A 19,523-nucleotide genomic window follows, 5' to 3' on the forward strand; every position below is an offset into this window, starting at 1 on the left:
GACCACATGAGTTACCTCTGCTGCTTCTTCTTCTTCGGTTGTTTTTATGGAGCGTTAGCGCCACCTACTGAACTGGAGAGTGACGAGTAATGAGTTCAAAACATTCAACAGCGCATCTCTCTGATTCCATCGCATCTATCTTTTTATCTGGTCATATTCTGTAGCCAACTTTTGTAGTCAGGCTATTGTTTTGTTTCTTTTCTTTCTTTCTTTTTTTTGTTATTGTATTACTATTTAAATATGATTATTTATGATAATTTTTTTGTTCTATCTGATTGTATCTATTGTTCTGCTGTTCTTGTTTGGACATGATCATGAGGACCCCCTGAAAAAGAGATGTTTCATCTCATTGGGTTGATCCTCTAATAAATGTTTATAAATAAATAAATATAAATGTCTAGTATTCAACAATCTGAAGAGTTGAAAAAACAGATAACTCAGTTTTTAATAGTAATAATAATAATAATAATAATAAATTATCCTGCATTTCAATATCAATCAAACTGCAGTTGGGTTGTTTTGATCAAAGAATAATAACAAAAAAAAGGTAACACAGTAAAATCATGATTTATGAAAATTTATTTTAAAATGGAGTTAAGTTTTTCCAAATAAACTCTTCCTTTACATATAAACCTGTCTGATAATAGATTTCCATTCAATCCTGTGTCCAATTGCTTGTAATTCTTGAGTCTTCCCATTTTCCATCTCCAGTTAATTTTTTCTTGATATCTACATTTCTTTATTCTATATACAAATGCCTTCCATACGACCATTTAAATCAAATAGATGCATTAGCCTAACAAACTGACATTTATTATTATTATTATTATTATTATTATATATATATTTTTTTTTTGAGTGCAGAAATCAGTTTTATTTATATGCGGCTGACGAATAAGCATCACATTAAGTTTATTTAAAACTGTTATCCAAATGGATCTAAATTTTATGCAATCTACCTCCTAAATGTAGGTTTAAATATTTTTTGGAGTGCATTTACATAGCATCTCACATTTATCGCCTTCTTGCTTTTAGTCAGCAGTTTTACTAAGCAGATATTCAATATCAAAGGTTACAGCCTATTCGTGTGTGGGGGAAAAACTAATAAATAGAGAATACACTCATAAGGTTAAAATTTAATTATTGAATTTCAGGTTACATTACATGCTGACCCAAACAAATTTTACTCTGGTTTGAATCTAAATGACTGAACAATATTCATCCAAAATCAATAACAGTACAGTATTTCCAGTTACCATATTGTAAGATTTGAACAATCTTCTCAGAAATTAAATTATTAGTTATAAAGGTGACAAAAATGTCATCCACAAATGGATTTACACACACAAAGGCGTAAATAAATAAATAAATCATACACAGGTAAACTAATAATACACAATATATATAAATATTAATAAATAATATAAACAATAAATAAAATAGAAATCACAAATCCAGTATAAAGCTTTAACTGTTACACAATAAAGACAGTCTGATGAAAAAATAATAATACATACAGTATAAACAAAAGGAATACATTTTTGAAAGGTTAAGCTACGTATATGAATGGTCCAGCAAAAATCAAGTGGCAAAGTTGAGAAGTTTAGACCATGGGACAAATAAATAACCAGTAAAATAAAATAAATATCACAATCAGGTACAGGGCTTTAACTGTTACATAAAGAGAGAAAAACAGCAGCTTTGATCTGTGTAACACACTGTTGGTATACACATGGAGTGTGTGCAGGAAGACACTATGGAAGCAGAAAACAGAGCCACACATCTAACGTCAGCAAATTCACATACACTATGCCCTGAACAAAACATAATGTGCCTCTGCTGACCTCGTCTGTGCAGTCTGTTTGTTAAGAAGACAGCAGATAAATGATGCTTTAATCAGGTCATGGAAACTGCTGCATCAGGTCACATGACCATAACACAGCAGTCCCCTTTGTATATATAGACCTTTCTTAACTCAGAGGATGTTGATTAATACAATCAAAAGACAATCAAGGCAAAGAGAGGATTGATCAAGGGTTTGTTTAAACATCTCACCCACCCAAAAACACACTAACCTCATCACCTCTAGATCTTGTTTAATTTGATCCTGAACACACAGATACTCTATATGCACTTGCAGTCAGCTTTGGTTATTTGTCATTTAGCAGATATTTCGGAGTGATTTAAAGTACATTTCAATACGAAGACGAGATCTGGGGTTAATGTATTATTCAAGGGTACAGTAAATCCACAATGGACATCAAGATTCACTACATGAAGTCAAAAGAACTGACCCCATTTATTTTCTCAACACATGTTCCTGCTCTAATTGTTAGAATTTATCAAAATATGCAGCATTTACCCTCTATTCCAATTGGATGAATGAATAGGACGTGATACTAATCGCAACTTTTACACATTTATTTTACCACAAATTTGGATGCAAATACATCCTACGACATCCTACAGTAATTCTGACAACTGTGTGACACTGAATTAAACATGCAACATAATGAGGTCAAGTGACATTGCAGCAGTATGCATATTACATTCTGAACTTAAGTTTCTAATCTATTGCCTCCAGATAATTAATACAAAAAAATAGTTGGGAATGAGATATTTGTTTTGTCTCTGCTTAAATGTGATGAGAGGTTAATGAGAAATAATATTGATCAAAATAATGATCACTTGAGTTAAAATGAGGGTTCAGGAAAAGCTGTCCAGATCTGAAAGGGTGTAATGATGCAGTGTGTGTGTTGTGTGTATCCTATAAGAAGAAGAGCCAGGTGGGTAAGTTTAGGAGAGCAGGGCTCGATGCAGAGACTGTAGCCCAGCGCAGAGCCTCTCTGCTGGGCATTATTGCTGGCTCACACCCATCTGCTGGTGGTCTGGCTCTGGTTCCTCCTCCACGTCTGCGTGATACTGATCGAATGCGTCATCATCAATATCTGGAAGACCCAGGAGCTGCAGAAGAATAACACAATCATTCCAAACGTTACAGTATAGAATCAAACCAGAACAAAACAAAACCGAATATTCAGATGTAACATGCATTGACATTCCAGAGATTCCATTATAAGATTGTAAACATAGTTTTGGATCTAAAATCTGATTTCATGAGTCAAGTTCGAAACATTTAAAAAACGTCTGTACGCACGTCACGCACGCAAGATTTGTCAAGCAAAGGAGAAACAAATGGAACGATAAAAATCTTCAGAAATGTTCACTTTGATTAATTTACTCAAGGATGTTTGAAAATAAAATGTACCAGCAACAAACTGTCTATGCAAAAAATAATTAAAAAAAGAAATAAAAAAAATAAAAACATTAAGCACTTAATTTTCTGTGGCCAATGAACATTTGTTTAGTTTGAGAAAAAAAAAACATATTCTGTTTATATATACGTACAGTAACTTATTTTCACTCGATTTAGTTGCATTAGTTAAAATGTTATTTTCAGTCATCAAGATCTGGCAGAAGCAGCACATTTTTCTGCTTTTCAGCTTTCCTCATGCATGAAATCACCCACATGCCAACAAACCACTGAGACCATGCAAAAACAATGACTGTTCATAGCAAAAGAGTACAGCCATCAAAGTCAGAGGCCTCTGTAACTGGTACAGATTTGCATAAAATTGCCAGCTACATGCACATTTCCAGCTATCATGTAAGTCTTATGTTACACCTCAAATGAAAAGGGAATTTATAGTAATAAATCTCAAAATCTCTCAAACTGCTTGGATATGCAGAGCATTCACAGTTTATGTGGACTGCCTGGCAAAGGTTATGCATTACAAATTGAAACTGATGAACTATCACATGGCTATATAATTGTTTATTGTGAAATGTAGAGTAGAGTGAGACTTACAGGCCTGAAGGCTCTGAAGACTTTGTCCAGCACCTCTAGCAGTGTTTTCTTCCCGCAGGAGGAGATGTAGTCCTGCGCCAGCTGCAGGAACGGCAGACAGTCCTCGCTCTCACTCCACACATGCTGAAAACACATCATTTCACCCGTTTCACAGTGATCCAGACATTTCATATTACAAACCATATTCTTATTACTACTCAATTTCTTTCTAAAATTCTTATTTATCTAAACTTGGTTTCTTTTTTATAAAAACACTCTCTTTTAAATTTCTTTAACGCAAGCAACGTCATGTTTATGGGTTCGATTTCATAGAGTGCTTGATGAAAATGTGTATAAAAACTATATTAAATGCAATATAAGTCACCTTGTATAAAAGCACATGCCACATGCATATATCCCACATAAATGTATTTAATTTTTTATTTTATTTTTTTTGCTATTTGTGCTTCATGGAGTTTCAAAGCAAAGTAAACGAGCTGGATAATTCATCTTTCCATTGATGTATTGTTTGTTAGGATCGGACAATATTGTGCCGATATACAACTATTTGAAAATCTGGAATCTGAGAGGGCAGAAATTTAAAATAAATAAATAAATAAATAAAAAATCTAAATACTGAGAAAATCATCTTTAAAGTTGTCCAAATGAATCCTTAGCAATGGATATTACTAATCAAAAATGAAGTTTTGATATATTTACGGTAGGAAATTTACAAAATATCTGCATGGAACATGATCTTTTCTTAATATCCTAATGATTTTTTGGCATAAAAGAAAAATCAATCATTTTGACCCAATGTATTTTTGGATATTGTTGCAAATATACCCCAGAGACTTAAGACTGCTTTTGTGCTCCAGGTTCACATATAGTCTTCACATACAGTTTTCACATATTAATTTTGAATCACTTGTTGATTTTGTTATCTGTGTCTTGTCATCCTGTGCACTGGAAGCTTCTGTCACCAAGACAAATTCTTGTGTGTGTAAGCACACTTGACAAAAAAGCTGATGAATAAATCTGATAGATAATAGCATCTGCAATATGGATACTTTCTTTGTCAGATGAAAACTACAATCATACTAAAATTATACACGTGTAAAAAAATTTTTTAACTCAAGATATTTTTATTTCTGGATTTATAAAATGTCCTTATATGGTTAAAGGGAAATCTCTGAAGTCAAAGTTGAGCTTCCAGCAGAGAATCTGGGACACTAAAACTCTTTGCCCCGTTATATTTATCCGAGCGAGAGGGATCACTTTTCAGTAGATGGCCCAAATAATCTTCTCAAACCAACCGGAATTTGAGAAAAATTATTAATGAGGGAATAGAATAGAATACAATAGAACAGAAAATTCTAATAAAAATAAGTTTACACTTGTGCAACACCTTATGGTTTATTAAATAGATGTGTAATACATTACATTTTCTGTTTATTGCAATTTGAAGAAACCGATAACAAAAAAAAGCTGATGTTCGTACTGTTATAAATTACAGAGATGTTGTGCATTTAATACATAATGATATAAGGACTGTTTTAGTTCACGTGTGACACTCTAAATGCTCTCTAAATAAAACATACTTTGGGGATTTTGGCAGCTTTTTTGAGAACAAGGACATGCAGAACACATCATCCATCTCTGGAGCTCCCTGTTCAAGGTTCAAACAGTGCTGATCTTTCAGTCTTTCTGGTGAATAAAAGGGAAATATAAGATGATCACAAAGCTAGTGAAGCCAAAAATGAAGTATTGCAGCTGTTTGTGCATGTGATATTATGGCTATCATTTGCATACATGTGTACACAAACTCAAATTCACTGAGTATACAGATGTAAAATTCGTCAGAATTGAAATGCTCAACAAAAGGTTATTAATATTGTTACGTCCCATCCCAACTTCCTGTTCGAGCAGGGAACACACTGACCTTGCATCTGTCCAGAGCTCACAGGAACCAGGAGGAAAAAAAAAAAACACAGGCCAAACCAAGAGGAGCTCCAGTTCAACACAGCTGTTTTAGTCATGAGTAGTTTCGCTGGAGCATCATTCTTATAATCATCGTTTTATTTTGAAGTGAACATTAGTGGCCATTCACAAACCTTATAATCCAACATACTTCCAAGTGAACAGATTATTCAATCAGACTTAAATGAAATTGACTTGGAAAAGTGGGTTTACAAGAAAGCTAGACTGAATGCAAGCTTGCTAAAATAATGTCTAAACCGCTGTTTGGATATTGATTAACATTAACCAATCACCTGAATGGCACTTTTTTATGCAGTGTAATAAATGAATACAGTACAGTCTCTTGCTCTCTCTAGCTCTGTGATCTGTGTATTGATCAGTGTGAGTAATTAGATCCCTGTCTAAGCATGCACTGGTGTTTTGGAGAGCTCTGGGACTCTGGTGTAGCGGTCTGATGGGGTCTGGTCATGTGCTGTGATGTGAAGGAACTACAATAAACTCTTGTGGTTCATTTCAGACCTTTAAACTGATTGCTGAATGGAAAGCAAACATGACAGACATGTGCAAGAGGAGCACCAATGCAAATACTGCATGTGTTTTTACTTCATCACAGCACAAAACACTGAGAATATCTGCACTATTTGTTCCTCAGTGACAGTCTCCGGGGAACTGTGCAATTTAAGACCTTTGTGCTGAATAAACACCTGCAATATTGATGACCTATGCTTGTCTGACCAGCATCAGTCTGTACACTGGGTAGACTTCTAAAATGAAATTGTTGCATACAACCTCACAACATCCAAAACTGCAGCTGAGCTTGTATGAGAAAGTGCTGCAGTCAAAAACAATGACATCATTTCATCTGCTTTGAGTTAAAGGCCTCAAAACACAGGCAAAAATAAGTATTTCAGCAATACCAGTTTACAGTAATATTATTTTGAAAATAAATCTCCAATATACTTTACTGTTTTCTATCCTTCATAAGGTAAACAACATTCGGTGAAAATGTAAGCTTTGATATCTTACATAAACGTAAAAGATTGAATGTCAAAGATTGGAATCATAGTGGAATTAATGGTTGAAATCAATTGTAGATGCTTGTTATCTCATAATTAGATTTTGAGCCTTTAGCCAGGATTTCACAGAGAGGGTCACATAAGGCCATATTCATATATAAAAATATTGAAATCGTCACTGTATTTTCCTGAGCTTGAAGTAAATTTTGAAATATATTTTAAAATGCTTAAGATTATTTTTTATTGAGCTTCACTGTTTACAAGACATTTTTAGCATATATTTGAAATTTATTTTACACAGGATGACTCTAACATGTGTCTAATATCGTGCTATTACCATAATTGCATATCCAAACCCCACTGTACTTTGTGTATTTGAGACGAGATAGCGTTTAGAACACAACAGCATCCACACGCGAGCGCGCGCGCCGCTCCCCCTCCTCACGAGGCTCTTGCTCGATTATGTCATACTTACAAAATTCTCGGTTCCCCCCGTGAGATTGTCCGGGCAGAGCACGTAGAACGAGATCCCGGGCTCGGCGTAGAAGTCCAGCCGCCTCTCGTCCACGTCCTCGGCGAAGATCAGGTCGAACGGGTTCCCGGAGCACCATTTCTCGGCGGTGTCCACCAGCTCTTTGAACTGCATCCTGCCTGACGCACTGACGGCGCACCTGAGCCGCGGATGATGATGCTGAGGATGCGGATGCTGAGCACTAAGGCTGTGTCGTCATGGTGATCGCAGATGATCCCGGTTCTGCTTCTGCTGTGCTCTCACTGTCTCATATCGGCCTGTAGCTGATTGTTCCTGATCTCGACCCGCTTCAGTCTCCTGCGCCGAGAACAACGCCTGTCCTCGCTCCGCCAGAGTGACGTCACATGACAACACATGCGCCCATCGTCATCAGCTTCACAAGGAACCATCTCTAAAGAGACCAAGAGGGTCTGGCTGCAGACTTGCACTGTCAGACTTGCATTCCCCCCAACTGTTTACACAGCACACGTACTGAATTTTATCCAAAATATCAATAATCATAATAAATGTATAGTTAATATGATTTATTACTAACAGCAGCAGCAGCAGAATCAACAACATAATGCAAACACTAAAATGATAATAATTGAATCTAATTTAATTGTAAAATCTTGATATATATATATATATATATATATATATATATATATATATATATATATATATATATATATATATATATATATATATATATATATACATATATATATATATATATATATATATATATATATATATATATATATATATAGCCTAATTTAAAATAATACATGCATTGAAATGTAATAACAATCGTTTTGTAACGAATGTTCTATTTTATATTCTATATTATATCATACATAGACATTACATTTTGTTGGGGTTACACCCAACAGAGACTTGAAGTTAATCATAGACCGCAAGGTTAGAACTCATCTTCCACATGAAACGATTTCAGTTTTATGTCTATTTTATTCCTCTGGAGGGCGCAACTAGTCAATGTTTTTTTTTTTCAGACTAAAGCAGGTCAGTAGGCTATGCTCATTTGGAAACTGATACACCTGATAAAATACTTTACTTCACAATACAAACTAATGTTTTCTCTTCATCTACTCATCTTTTTATTTATCTGATCTCCAGAAGAAACATTGGTTTTATTATTTTAACCATGTATATAGGGTGCAACCATAGAAAAAAGGGTTCATTGGGGTCCTATATAGAACCATAGGGTACTTTACTCAACTCCAAAGAACCTTTTATGCTAAAAGGTTCTATAATGACAAGAAAGAACCCTTTTGGCACAAAGGTTCTATAGGCTATTATTCATTCATATATTACATTATTCTGCAACATTTTGTATTTGTAATTAAATTATTGTTTGTAGTAACTTAATATCACATTTTAATCATGCTGATTTTTGGAGAAAATCTGAAATGGCACTCTTCGTGTGATACTGATTAACTACATAAAATGATATAAATATATACATTTTCTAACCCCCATATCTTGAATTTTGTGATAAGTCACATGCATTCTTAAATGCATTTGAATACACTGAATAATGCAGTGAAAGAACTCACTCAAAATGCACACGCGCACTAGTATGACTTCATCATGTAACTTTACATCAGCCTAGATGTGTGCACATTTTAGGCACGATTTGTTTAGTTTTTTAATAAACTTGATACTGTTAAAAGTCACATCAAAACAAAAAATATGAGTTCAAATATCACACCTAAACTCGCGTGGAAAACGTATGATTCAAATGATTCGAGAACCCGCTTTGAACTCCAGAACTGACTCAAATGATTCGCGATCCGCTCCGAACTCCCAAACAGGCTCAAATGATTCGCGATCCCGCTCCGAACTCCCGAACTGACTCAAATGATTCGCGATCCGCTCCGAACTCCCAAACAGGCTCAAATGATTCGCGATCCCGCTCCGAACTCCCGAACTGACTCAAATGATTCGCGAACCCGCTTTGAACTCCCACACTGGCTCAAATGTTTCGCGATCCCCAAACAGACTCAAATGATTCGCGATCCCGCTCCGAACTCCCGAACTGACTCAAATGATTCGCGAACCCGCTTTGAACTCCCACACTGGCTCAAATGTTTCGCGATCCCCAAACTGACTCAAATGATTCGCGATCCCGCTCCGAACTCCCAAACTGACTCAAATGATTCGCGAACCCGCTTTGAACTCCCGAACAGACTCAAATGATTCGCGAACCTGCTTTGAACTCCCGAACAGACTCAAATGATTAGCGATCACGCTCCGAAATCCCAAACAGACTCAAATGATTCGCGATCCCCAAACAGACTCAAATGATTCGCGAACCCGCTATGAACACCAGAACTGATTCCAATGATTCGCGATCCCTGACTTTTTCTCTTTCAGTGATGCTCAAAAATGCTGCCTAGGCAGCTTACTAGGTTTTGAAACAGCTGACTCTTGCTGAAGCAGCTCATTCTCTCAACTCCGTAGCCCAACCGGATGATACACTGCACTCAACTTTTTTAATGCACAGAAACATTTTTACAACATTCTAAACAGTTTTCATACGCATTAATAATGTTGTATTTAATTCCAAAGGAAAGGATTTACCAGTATTTGTATGTGTAAGTGTATTTTTTATTTTTTGGTTGTTGAGGGAACAACTAAATGTTGGGAAAAGTCCCCTGTTCAACACTGTATCACTGAAAAAAATCTCAGCTTGCAAACTTTTACACCGTCGACAAAATGAACGCACAGCGTTTTTAATACATAGTTTTTTTTACGCATCTTGTCATGCCAGAGCTGTCAAACATGTGTAGGGATACATTGCTGTTTCTACATAACAACTTACAACCCTCTACGGACACCTTGGCAATTGAGTCGCAATTGGCTATTAATTATTTTAGTTTACTCGCCAGTCAGTCAAGCTTTATAATAATCAAGTATCATTTAAGAATAGAACTTTAGTAATTAGAAGTAAAATGTGAACGTTCAATTATACATTATAACATATATTCACAAAGAAAACATCTCATAATGTTTCACTTCTGATAAATGTGATGAAATAAATCATCTTTTGTGTGAAATATGAACAGCTATGCTAATCTTTCTCCTTTTGTTTTCCTGTTTCTCCAGCCTCGCGTGTGGAGATTTCAGAAGATGCCAGACCTCACAAAGATTTCAGATGAAGGAAACTATAGATGAACATGCAAAGCTGCTAAATAATCCTTACATTGTAATCATTGCCCTAAAAGGTAAGTTTGCAGGCTGATTTAAGGTGTGCTCCTACATTTTCTGCTTGTACTCCTATGTATTTATGATACAAATGTAAATGACTGTAAATGAACATAAAAAGCTGTTGCATGCCTTTCTCATAAGCACTCGCCTCTTAGTAATGCTAATTTTATTTAACAATGTTATTACTGAGATCATTAAAAAAGTAAATGTGACGAGTGGGGTGGGGCCAAGAGCCTTGGGAATGGAGCGAAGCGGAGTGATTGGGAAATGAGCAGGGATGGGTATCGAAAACCGGTTCCATTTTAGCACCGGTTCCAAATTTCCAAGAACCGGGTATTCGATAAAACGTCTGCATTTCGATTCTGCTTAACGATTCCAGTGTTCGAATTCCAATTTGATTAAAGTTATTATGTGCAGGAACGGAACGAATTTTCGCCCTGTTTGTGTGCAGCGTGCATGAAGCGCAAGTGCGTGCACCAGTAGTGTAGCCAGAAAAGAGACTCTGGGTGTGCATATGAAAATCTGGGTGTGCCACATTTATTGTCAGATTACTGTGCAAAATTATGGGATAGTATTTTTGTCACACTGCTTCAGTCCAACCATACTAGTGTTAATTTGCAGGTCGTGTCAAGATGTAGTTAATTGTTAAATGTAATAATTTTCCTCCAAATACGATAATTTTGAACTTTAGCTATTTCATTTTGTTTATTTTTCATTACAATTTATTCACTTTAAATAAATTATAATATATAATTGTAGGATTCAAATGAATTGTAGTTGTTCAATATAGATCTTTTTTTTCATGTTTTTGTAATGTCTGGGAAGCCAGAATGCGCATGCATCAACAGAAACATTTATTAGCTGAACCCTGTTTTATTACGTGCCATTTATAGCAAGACATTTTACAGATGATATTACAGATGCTTTGTCAGATTTAAGTTGAAGCGCGTGCCGAACTGCGTGTGGTTAACTGAACGGTTTGTTTTTTTTATTTCAGCGAACCGTGCCATCCCTATTACCTCAATAATCAATCAATTACAGGCCTAAAACAATCATGCCCGAGCAGACGGATATTAGTACATCTCATCACACCGGCACCCGCCTCTAAATCGGTTGTATGGTCTGGTTTTCAGTCTAAAACAGTTGTGTCAAGTATAAATGTCTCGTCTGTTTCGGGAGGTGCGCGCGCAGTCATCGGAGGCTCGCACCTTTTTTTCTCAGATTTTGAAAAATCTTCCCATCGACTTAAAATGCTTCCAAGATCGACTTGTCGACCGCGATCGACGGGTTGGTGACTCCAGATATAGCGACCAACTTTTTTTGAGCAAGCATTGATTATGCGTGACACAGTCTCAATTTGTGGGAGGCATGTATTGGGCTTCAAACGCTGTGCGCGCACACGCTACGCGGGACGGGTGGTCACCCTACCTGGCACACCCGTCTAGAGTGTGTCCACCTTTGTGTGTGGGTCCATGATGCTGAATCGACAGGTAAAAAAGTCCAAATATTCATTTATCACCAATTAACTGTTTGACAAACACTGCTTCGATGTCCAGATCTGAATTAAAAAAAAAATATTGAACATGCTCCGAAGTCCCGATCTGAATCAACCGAGTCGCGAACAGGCTCCGAAGTGCCGATCTGAATCAACCGAGTCGCGAACATGCTCCGAAGTCCCGATCTGAATCAACCGAGTCGCGAACAGGCTCCGAAGTGCCGATCTGAATCAACCGAGTCGCGAACAGGCTCCGAAGTCCCGATCTGAATCAACCGAGTCGCGAACAGGCTCCGAAGTGCCGATCTGAATCAACCGAGTCGCGAACATGCTCCGAAGTGCCGATCTGAATCAACCGAGTCGCGAACAGGCTCCGAAGTCCCGATCTGAATCAACCCAGTCGCGAACAGGCTCCGAAGTGCCGATCTTAATCAACCGAGTCGCGAACAGGCTCCGAAGTGCCGATCTGAATCAACCGAGTCGCGAACAGGGCTCCGAAGTGCCGATCTGAATCAACTGAGTCGCGAACAAAAAAAATATATATATATATATATTCTAAGTAAACAACAATAGCCCAAGTTTAGTAAACATTTTTTATTGAGACTATAAAAAATAATTCTGCATCTATTCTTAGGTGTGCCAGCTGCCACTGTGGGTGGCATAGGCACACCCTGGCACACCCATGGCTACGCCACTGGCGTGCACAGAGAGCAGCGGTCGGTTCCCGGTTTGTGTCCGTTCTTGGACTGTTCCGTGTATTTCCACTGTAGAGAAGGTTGTTCAGAGACGAAACTGACTTCTTTCATATTTGTTGACCAATATACAGAAAACTACATCAGTATATCATAAACACAGCAGTTTTCGTCTTACGTGAATGTGAACAGATGAGAAAGAAAACACAGAGTATTTTTGTTTAAAGAGACAACAGCCTAATAACCGCGTTGCCTGTCATTAATGTTAATCAAAGAACAAAAGAAAACCATTCACTGATCTTGACTGAATATATTTAATAACTTTAATTGATCAATCTTTATTTTATTTATTAAAAGAAAACAATGCAGTGTTTTTAAACTTTTAATTACAGTTTCTGTACCTGAAATTCTGTTTAGTTGTATTTATTTATGATATTGCTAATTGATTTGTTTGTTCCTATCTTATTACTGACTGTTTACTTGTCTTTAACACTTTAATATTTTACATTTATATTAATCTAGTTGTTTTTGCTATGGTATTTTTTTAAAGCACATGCAAAATTCTTCATGCAGTTTTTTGTAGGCTGCTGATTTTTGCTCATGTTATTCAGCTGCAACAGAATGCTTTGTAAAAAATAGAATACATGTTTGACATTTAAATGTTTGACTTAATTTTTTATATATATATATTTGCTTTTTTATTTTTTTATTGATTGTCCGCCGGTTACCGCCTCCTCCTTCCTGAGACTGTGAAGTTTTTATGCCGTTACAATAATATTGTTACTTTATTAAATGATCCTCTACGAAAATACAGTTTCACAGTGTTATCAATGTACTTTCAGGGAGGAACTTGTCAGGAAATCTACTTCACCGCACATCAGTGAAAGCAGATAACAGTTACAGATGTGTGTGTTGGATCAGGGTCAGATCTGAATTCTGCAGGTAGATCTCCAGGAACAGGATTGTACAGCCCTGTTATATTGGTAATGTATGATGGATTTTGTTTTTATTGAAGGTTTCCTGGGATGACCGTTGAAGAGATCAGCACATCAGATGTTGGCCTGGACAGTACACCACACTGACTTCTTTGCATGGATAGCTGATTATGTTCTGTGAAGGTATTATTATAGCAAACCTGAGCACCTGTGACAGTAGAAATGTTGTAATGAATAGTCACACATGCATATTTGTAAATAATTTTTTTTTGTACTAACAATATTATAACAGCTAATTCTCTCCAGCAAACACAACACAACATTTACACCATTTCATATTCTGAGGTGCACAAACCCTATTCTACAAATAAGAGAACAACAGTATAGACCCTTTGCAGATGACGTCACCCTCTACTTGCACGAATTGTGAACGCCATGAGAGACGGCAGAAGAGCTTTGCTGTAGGACGGACGGCAAGACAAATTAGTTCATTTTCGTTCATGTAATAATTTTTTTTTTTTTTACTTGTAAGCACAATGCAGTGTTAATGGTCAAACTGTGTATTTACAATGTTAAAGTGGCTGACAACAATAAATATTCTTATTAGGAATAAAACTGCATTGTTTTTTAACTGTGCAGAGCAGTAACGTTAGCTGAATAGTTAGGCCTACTACGCTACTGTAATTTTAATATTGGTCATTGTGGTGGTACCTGTACTTTGACAGCCAAATATTTTCTGAGGTGGTACTTGGTATAAAACGTTATAGATCAACTGCATTAGAAAGTTGCATTGGCACACCAAGTGTACAACGGCAACTTAAGTGTGTAGCCACGAACGACCAAATCCCCTAAAAACAGGTTACATTACGTTACAAAGAACTGGTAAGCATCCAGACTTTTAAAAGCTTTGATATCAGCACCAACCCCATTTACCACATAGTGTTACAGATTGTGTGGAATGAAGTCGGGTAGACTCTGCGATTTAATGAGGTCCGTCAAACGGAGGAAAAAGATAAGGATCGGTATCCAATCCTACGATCTCCAAGTTCTCCAAATACCGTTCTTTTGTGAGCACCTACCAGATGCCCTACCTCGACGATAACGGCATGACAGCTTGTTCAATAGAAGAAGCCATAACGTTTAGTGTTATTTATTTTAAACTGATTGAAACTTCCCGCTTGTCCACTTCTATTTAGCTTGTGCTTCCGGTGATTCTGCCGTCCGTCATGGCGTCATCACGTGGTCGTAGTCACGTGTTTGCAAAGGGTCTATGCAAGTGCTCAGTTTAGCCCCTTTCACACTAAGATTCTAGATCATACACGGGTAATGTGTCCTGGCAATTGTTCCCGGATCGTTAGATTTTGGTTCATTCACTCTGCCAGTGATTTTCCGGAATCTGTGTGCGTTCACACACAAAGCATAAAGATCCCATAAAGACACATGACATTACAATGTGACGTGTTTTGTTTCACTTAAGCTGGTGAACGATGTCAGCTTCAGAACAAATATTGAGGAACTAACTGATCTCTGCTTCATTTCAGTTTGCACATATGTTTTAGTCACAAACATTGACCTGCCTTTTTTTTGGGGACCACTGCATTGTGAAAGGGGCTTTAGTCTAGCACACTACACATAAATTATTTATTTACGATTATTACTATTATTATTATTTTACAAATTAGAGCGAATTGAATGGAAATTAACTGAATAGAAAAGGTAAGTGCTTTTGGAAAATGGCTGAAGAATCAGCTGCTCAAATTAATAAAGGCAGGTCATTCTACCATGATCTTGTCTACAAATACTACTGTTCTCATAAAGTCTGTAAATATGTCCAGTTCTAATAAACACATTTTAGGAAAAAATTATTCAATAATATGAGCAAAATGAAATGCAGCCCTGCATAAATCTGGTATAACTGAGCCTGAGAATAGGATTTATATTTGGATTTATGCACCTGTAGTGAAGATTTTGAGAAGGTTTTGTTGTGTTTGTGAGAGAGAAAGACACCAAATACAAGCTTCCAACTCCAAAAACATTTTCTTGATCGTTTATTGAAATATTCTCTACAAATACAAATTCCAATGTCACAAGTGCTCAATTTTGTTGTAATAATGTACAAAGTGTCTCGATTGTACAGTAGATGTACTGTATGCAAATATAACAAAGGGACATTAACAACTGAATATTCAGGGGATGCAAACTTGTCACCTTTAAGTAAAAATTGACATTTTGAATCCAAAAATCAATTGCATGTTTTGTGTAGATCCAAAGAGTTTTTAAAAGCGAATTAGTTAAATAGTACATGCTAAATAATTTACATTTTATATATGTCATAAATAGAAATGTAATACATGTTTTACATCAAATGTTGCCATTTTATATGAAAATATACAAAAGATAATATTTTTAAGGTACATGATAAAAAAAAATTACCCCCAAACTTTGGAGAATTTAATCATGGAGTTATAGGACATATATATATATATATATATATATATATATATATATATATATATATATATATATATATAATCCATAAAAATTTACTTTATTGTCTAATTGTGGCCTACATGATCAAACCTGACCTGATTAGGTCACATACCTGATATTAAAAACAACTCAAGTTCTGATTGCAAATAAAAACTGATTGATCATCATCTCACTCATATGTCTTTTATTTTGTGGAACACAAAAGCAAAGTAACAGCCTCTTATTTATATATACATATATATACAGTGGTGGACGAAGTACACAAATCAAGTACTTGAGTAAAAGTACAGATACATATAATAAAATATTACTCCAGTGAAAGTAAAAGTACTCCTTTTTCAATTTTACTCAAGTGAAAGTACAAAAGTACTCAATTTGTTATGTACTTAAGTAAAAAAGTACTGAAAGATAGATGTTTGCAATTTTATATAGGCTAATTTAATTTTATATTAGCACTTTTTTTTTATAATCCTACTGCTCAAAATACCTGGGATTTTTTCCAAAATAACCACTATATGGAGTCAAGATATATTTTTGTTGCAGATATGGACTTGTGTTTTAAAGTGTTTTAAAGTTCGTGGTTCTACAGAACATCACATTTATATATGACATGATAATAAGGCCTGAAGTTAGGAAGAACATTTTAAGGAAAATATTATTATTTTCATAATGATTTTTTCCTTCTCAAACCTTGTGTGTGGTGTAAAAACACCCCTGGCCAAACGGGGTGCATCTCTTCCCCTCTTTGATAATTACTGTAGTTCCCATGTTCTGAACATCACATCCTTTCTTTTGTCCCTAGATGTAATCTATATATATATATAGGTGGTTGAATAAAAATATTTGGACATTATTTATAAAAATTACCTCAAGTTAGCACCAGCAAGCTTGTTAGCTAGACATTTAGCATCAGCTACAATATTTACTTATTTTCAGTACGGTTATGAATAAACATTCATGTCTGTCTAACGTTACTCGTCTAGTTAATCCAAACAATATACATATGTATAACGTTACTGTTGATACACAATATAAAAACAGACGTCATGGTAGCATTTTAATAAAACTTAATATTAAGGACATGAATTTGGACATGCATGAGTTATTTTATTTAATCTGTGTTAGTTTAAGGTTATTTTATTTTATTTTTTAACCTAAAACACAGAGAAGCTGATTGATGTGTCTGCATCGTTTGCACTGGAGCATTTCAGTGGGCTTAAACAGATCACTCTTTACAGCAGTTTTTTTAAGGTTCTTGTTTGCCTCCCACTGAAAAGAAGTCAAACACATTTGGTCGTTTTTTTTATTCAGTGAATATAGCTTTTAATTTGTTACTTGACAATTTATATTAGCCTACAATATACTTTATACCTATTTGTGTGTATATTTCCTGGGGTCTCAAAAAATGAAAAATTTTCAATCTCCAAGGTGAACGTTATGACAACATACGGTAATGTGGGACACTTTTAGCCATTATGACTTGTGCATCTATTTCCATATGAAGCCAAAAATCATTATGAAATCCCCAAGATGTTCCTAAATCAGAAATTTGTCCAAAATTGTAATTAAAGGGGAATCGGCACATATATTAGCATCTGTATATATTACATACAGATTATTTTATATTATTTACATAATGTATTATGTATTATTTTATTATTTTTATTTTATTATTATTATTATTATTTTATTATTTACAACAATAATAATAAACATGTAATAGTCAAAAATGTAAAATTTAACTTAATAAAGATAGCAAAATAATTTAATAACCTATTTTTGAAAGGATGTACAATTTTGGAATATGGAATGCCTTTAAAACTGTTATTAAACTTCTAATATAAAATGTCTTTCTTTTTCTTTTTTCAACAGGCCAAACTCACACATAAACGAGGACTGATGAACACTTTAATTCTTCAGACCCCCGGCGTATATGTGGCCAGGCATACAAACTATCACAGACTACAAACCACCCAGCACTGTGCCTCCCTCCAGCTCTGCCTCTCTCCCTGACAAGCTCAATCACTTTGATGCCCGTTTTAATCAAAATAATAAGGAGGTCTCCCTCAAAGCTGAGCATCCACCCAATGAACTGCCTCTCACACTCCCCACCTCTGATGTTTATGCCACTCTGTGTAAGGTGAATGTGCGGAGACAGACATATTCAATCTGTCCCTGGCCCAGGCAACTGTCCACTAGTTTCAAACCCTCCACCACCGTGCCAGTAACGAAGCATTACACTGCCTCAGCCCTTAACGACTTCTGTCCTGTTGCACTCACCCCATCATTGCCAAGTGCTTTGAGAGGCTGGTTGTAACCCCTCTAAAATCCCACTATAATCCCCTCCAAGCTGATCTCCAAGCTCAGCCAGCTTGGAATCAGCACATCCCTCTGCAACTGGATTCTAGATTTTCTGACTAACAGACCCCAGTTTGTTAAGTTAGATAACCTCTCCTCCTCCATCATCACCTTGAACACCGGCGTGCCACAGGGCTGCGTACTGAGCCCTCTACTGTACTCCCTATTCACCCATGAATGTGTTCCTGTTCTACCACTGTACCATTGAGAGCATACTCACAAACTACATCTCAGTGTGGTACAGCAATGCTCTGCATCTGAACGCAAAGCACTCCAGCGGGTGGTGAAAACTGCTCAACGGATCACCGGCACCCAGTTAACCTCCATTGAGAACATTTATCATAAGCGCTGCCTTGGCAGGACAAGGAACATCATCAAGGATGCCCTCACCCTAACCATGGACTCTTCACCCTCCTTCCATCCGGCAGGTGTTACAGGAGCCTGCGCTCTCGCACTAGCAGCCTCAGGAAGAGCTTCTTCCCGAGGATGTGACACTTCTGAACTCCACACCACCAATCTAACCTGCACCTGCTTTTTTACTGCACTGATCACAGTACTTTACATACATGTATTTGCACTACTCATATTTTGCACAGACTGCACATTGTTCAAACTGTTAAACTGTAAACTGTCTAACGTTGTTACTGTACAAAGCACAGTAAACAATTTCTATAAAAATATTATTGCACTACTGATATTTTGCATAGAATACATTGTTTAACAATACTAATGTACACTCATCAAACTTTATTACCACTGTTCTTACATTGCTGCTGTTCATAATGAACATATAATCCTACATTGCATTCCTATTTATATTCTGTATATAATCTGCTCAATACTGTCTATAGCAACTCCACTGTACATTTTGTAAATCATAGCTGCACTTACTCTGCACTTATATGTACTGTATATAAAACACTATATTCTTGCACTTCTGGTTAGACGTTAACTGCATTTCATTA

At 36.1% G+C, this 19,523-nt stretch overlaps 1 protein-coding gene across 1 annotated transcript; it reads right to left on the reverse strand.

The window, feature by feature from the left end:
- Positions 1 to 2,406: 2,406 nt before the first annotated feature.
- Positions 2,407 to 7,725, reverse strand: LOC113119777 (maturin-like). Its single transcript, XM_026289431.1, has 3 exons — positions 7,319 to 7,725; positions 3,869 to 3,991; positions 2,407 to 2,964 (listed from the first exon to the last, which is right to left on the reverse strand). The coding sequence occupies exons 1-3, from the start codon at positions 7,487 to 7,489 to the stop codon at positions 2,857 to 2,859; spliced, it is 402 nt and encodes a 133-aa protein (XP_026145216.1). The 5' UTR covers positions 7,490 to 7,725; the 3' UTR covers positions 2,407 to 2,856.
- Between the last annotated feature and the right edge of the window lie 11,798 nt (positions 7,726 to 19,523).

This window comes from Carassius auratus, chromosome 19 (assembly GCF_003368295.1).
Source record: "Carassius auratus strain Wakin chromosome 19, ASM336829v1, whole genome shotgun sequence".
Classification (NCBI taxonomy): domain Eukaryota; kingdom Metazoa; phylum Chordata; class Actinopteri; order Cypriniformes; family Cyprinidae; genus Carassius; species Carassius auratus.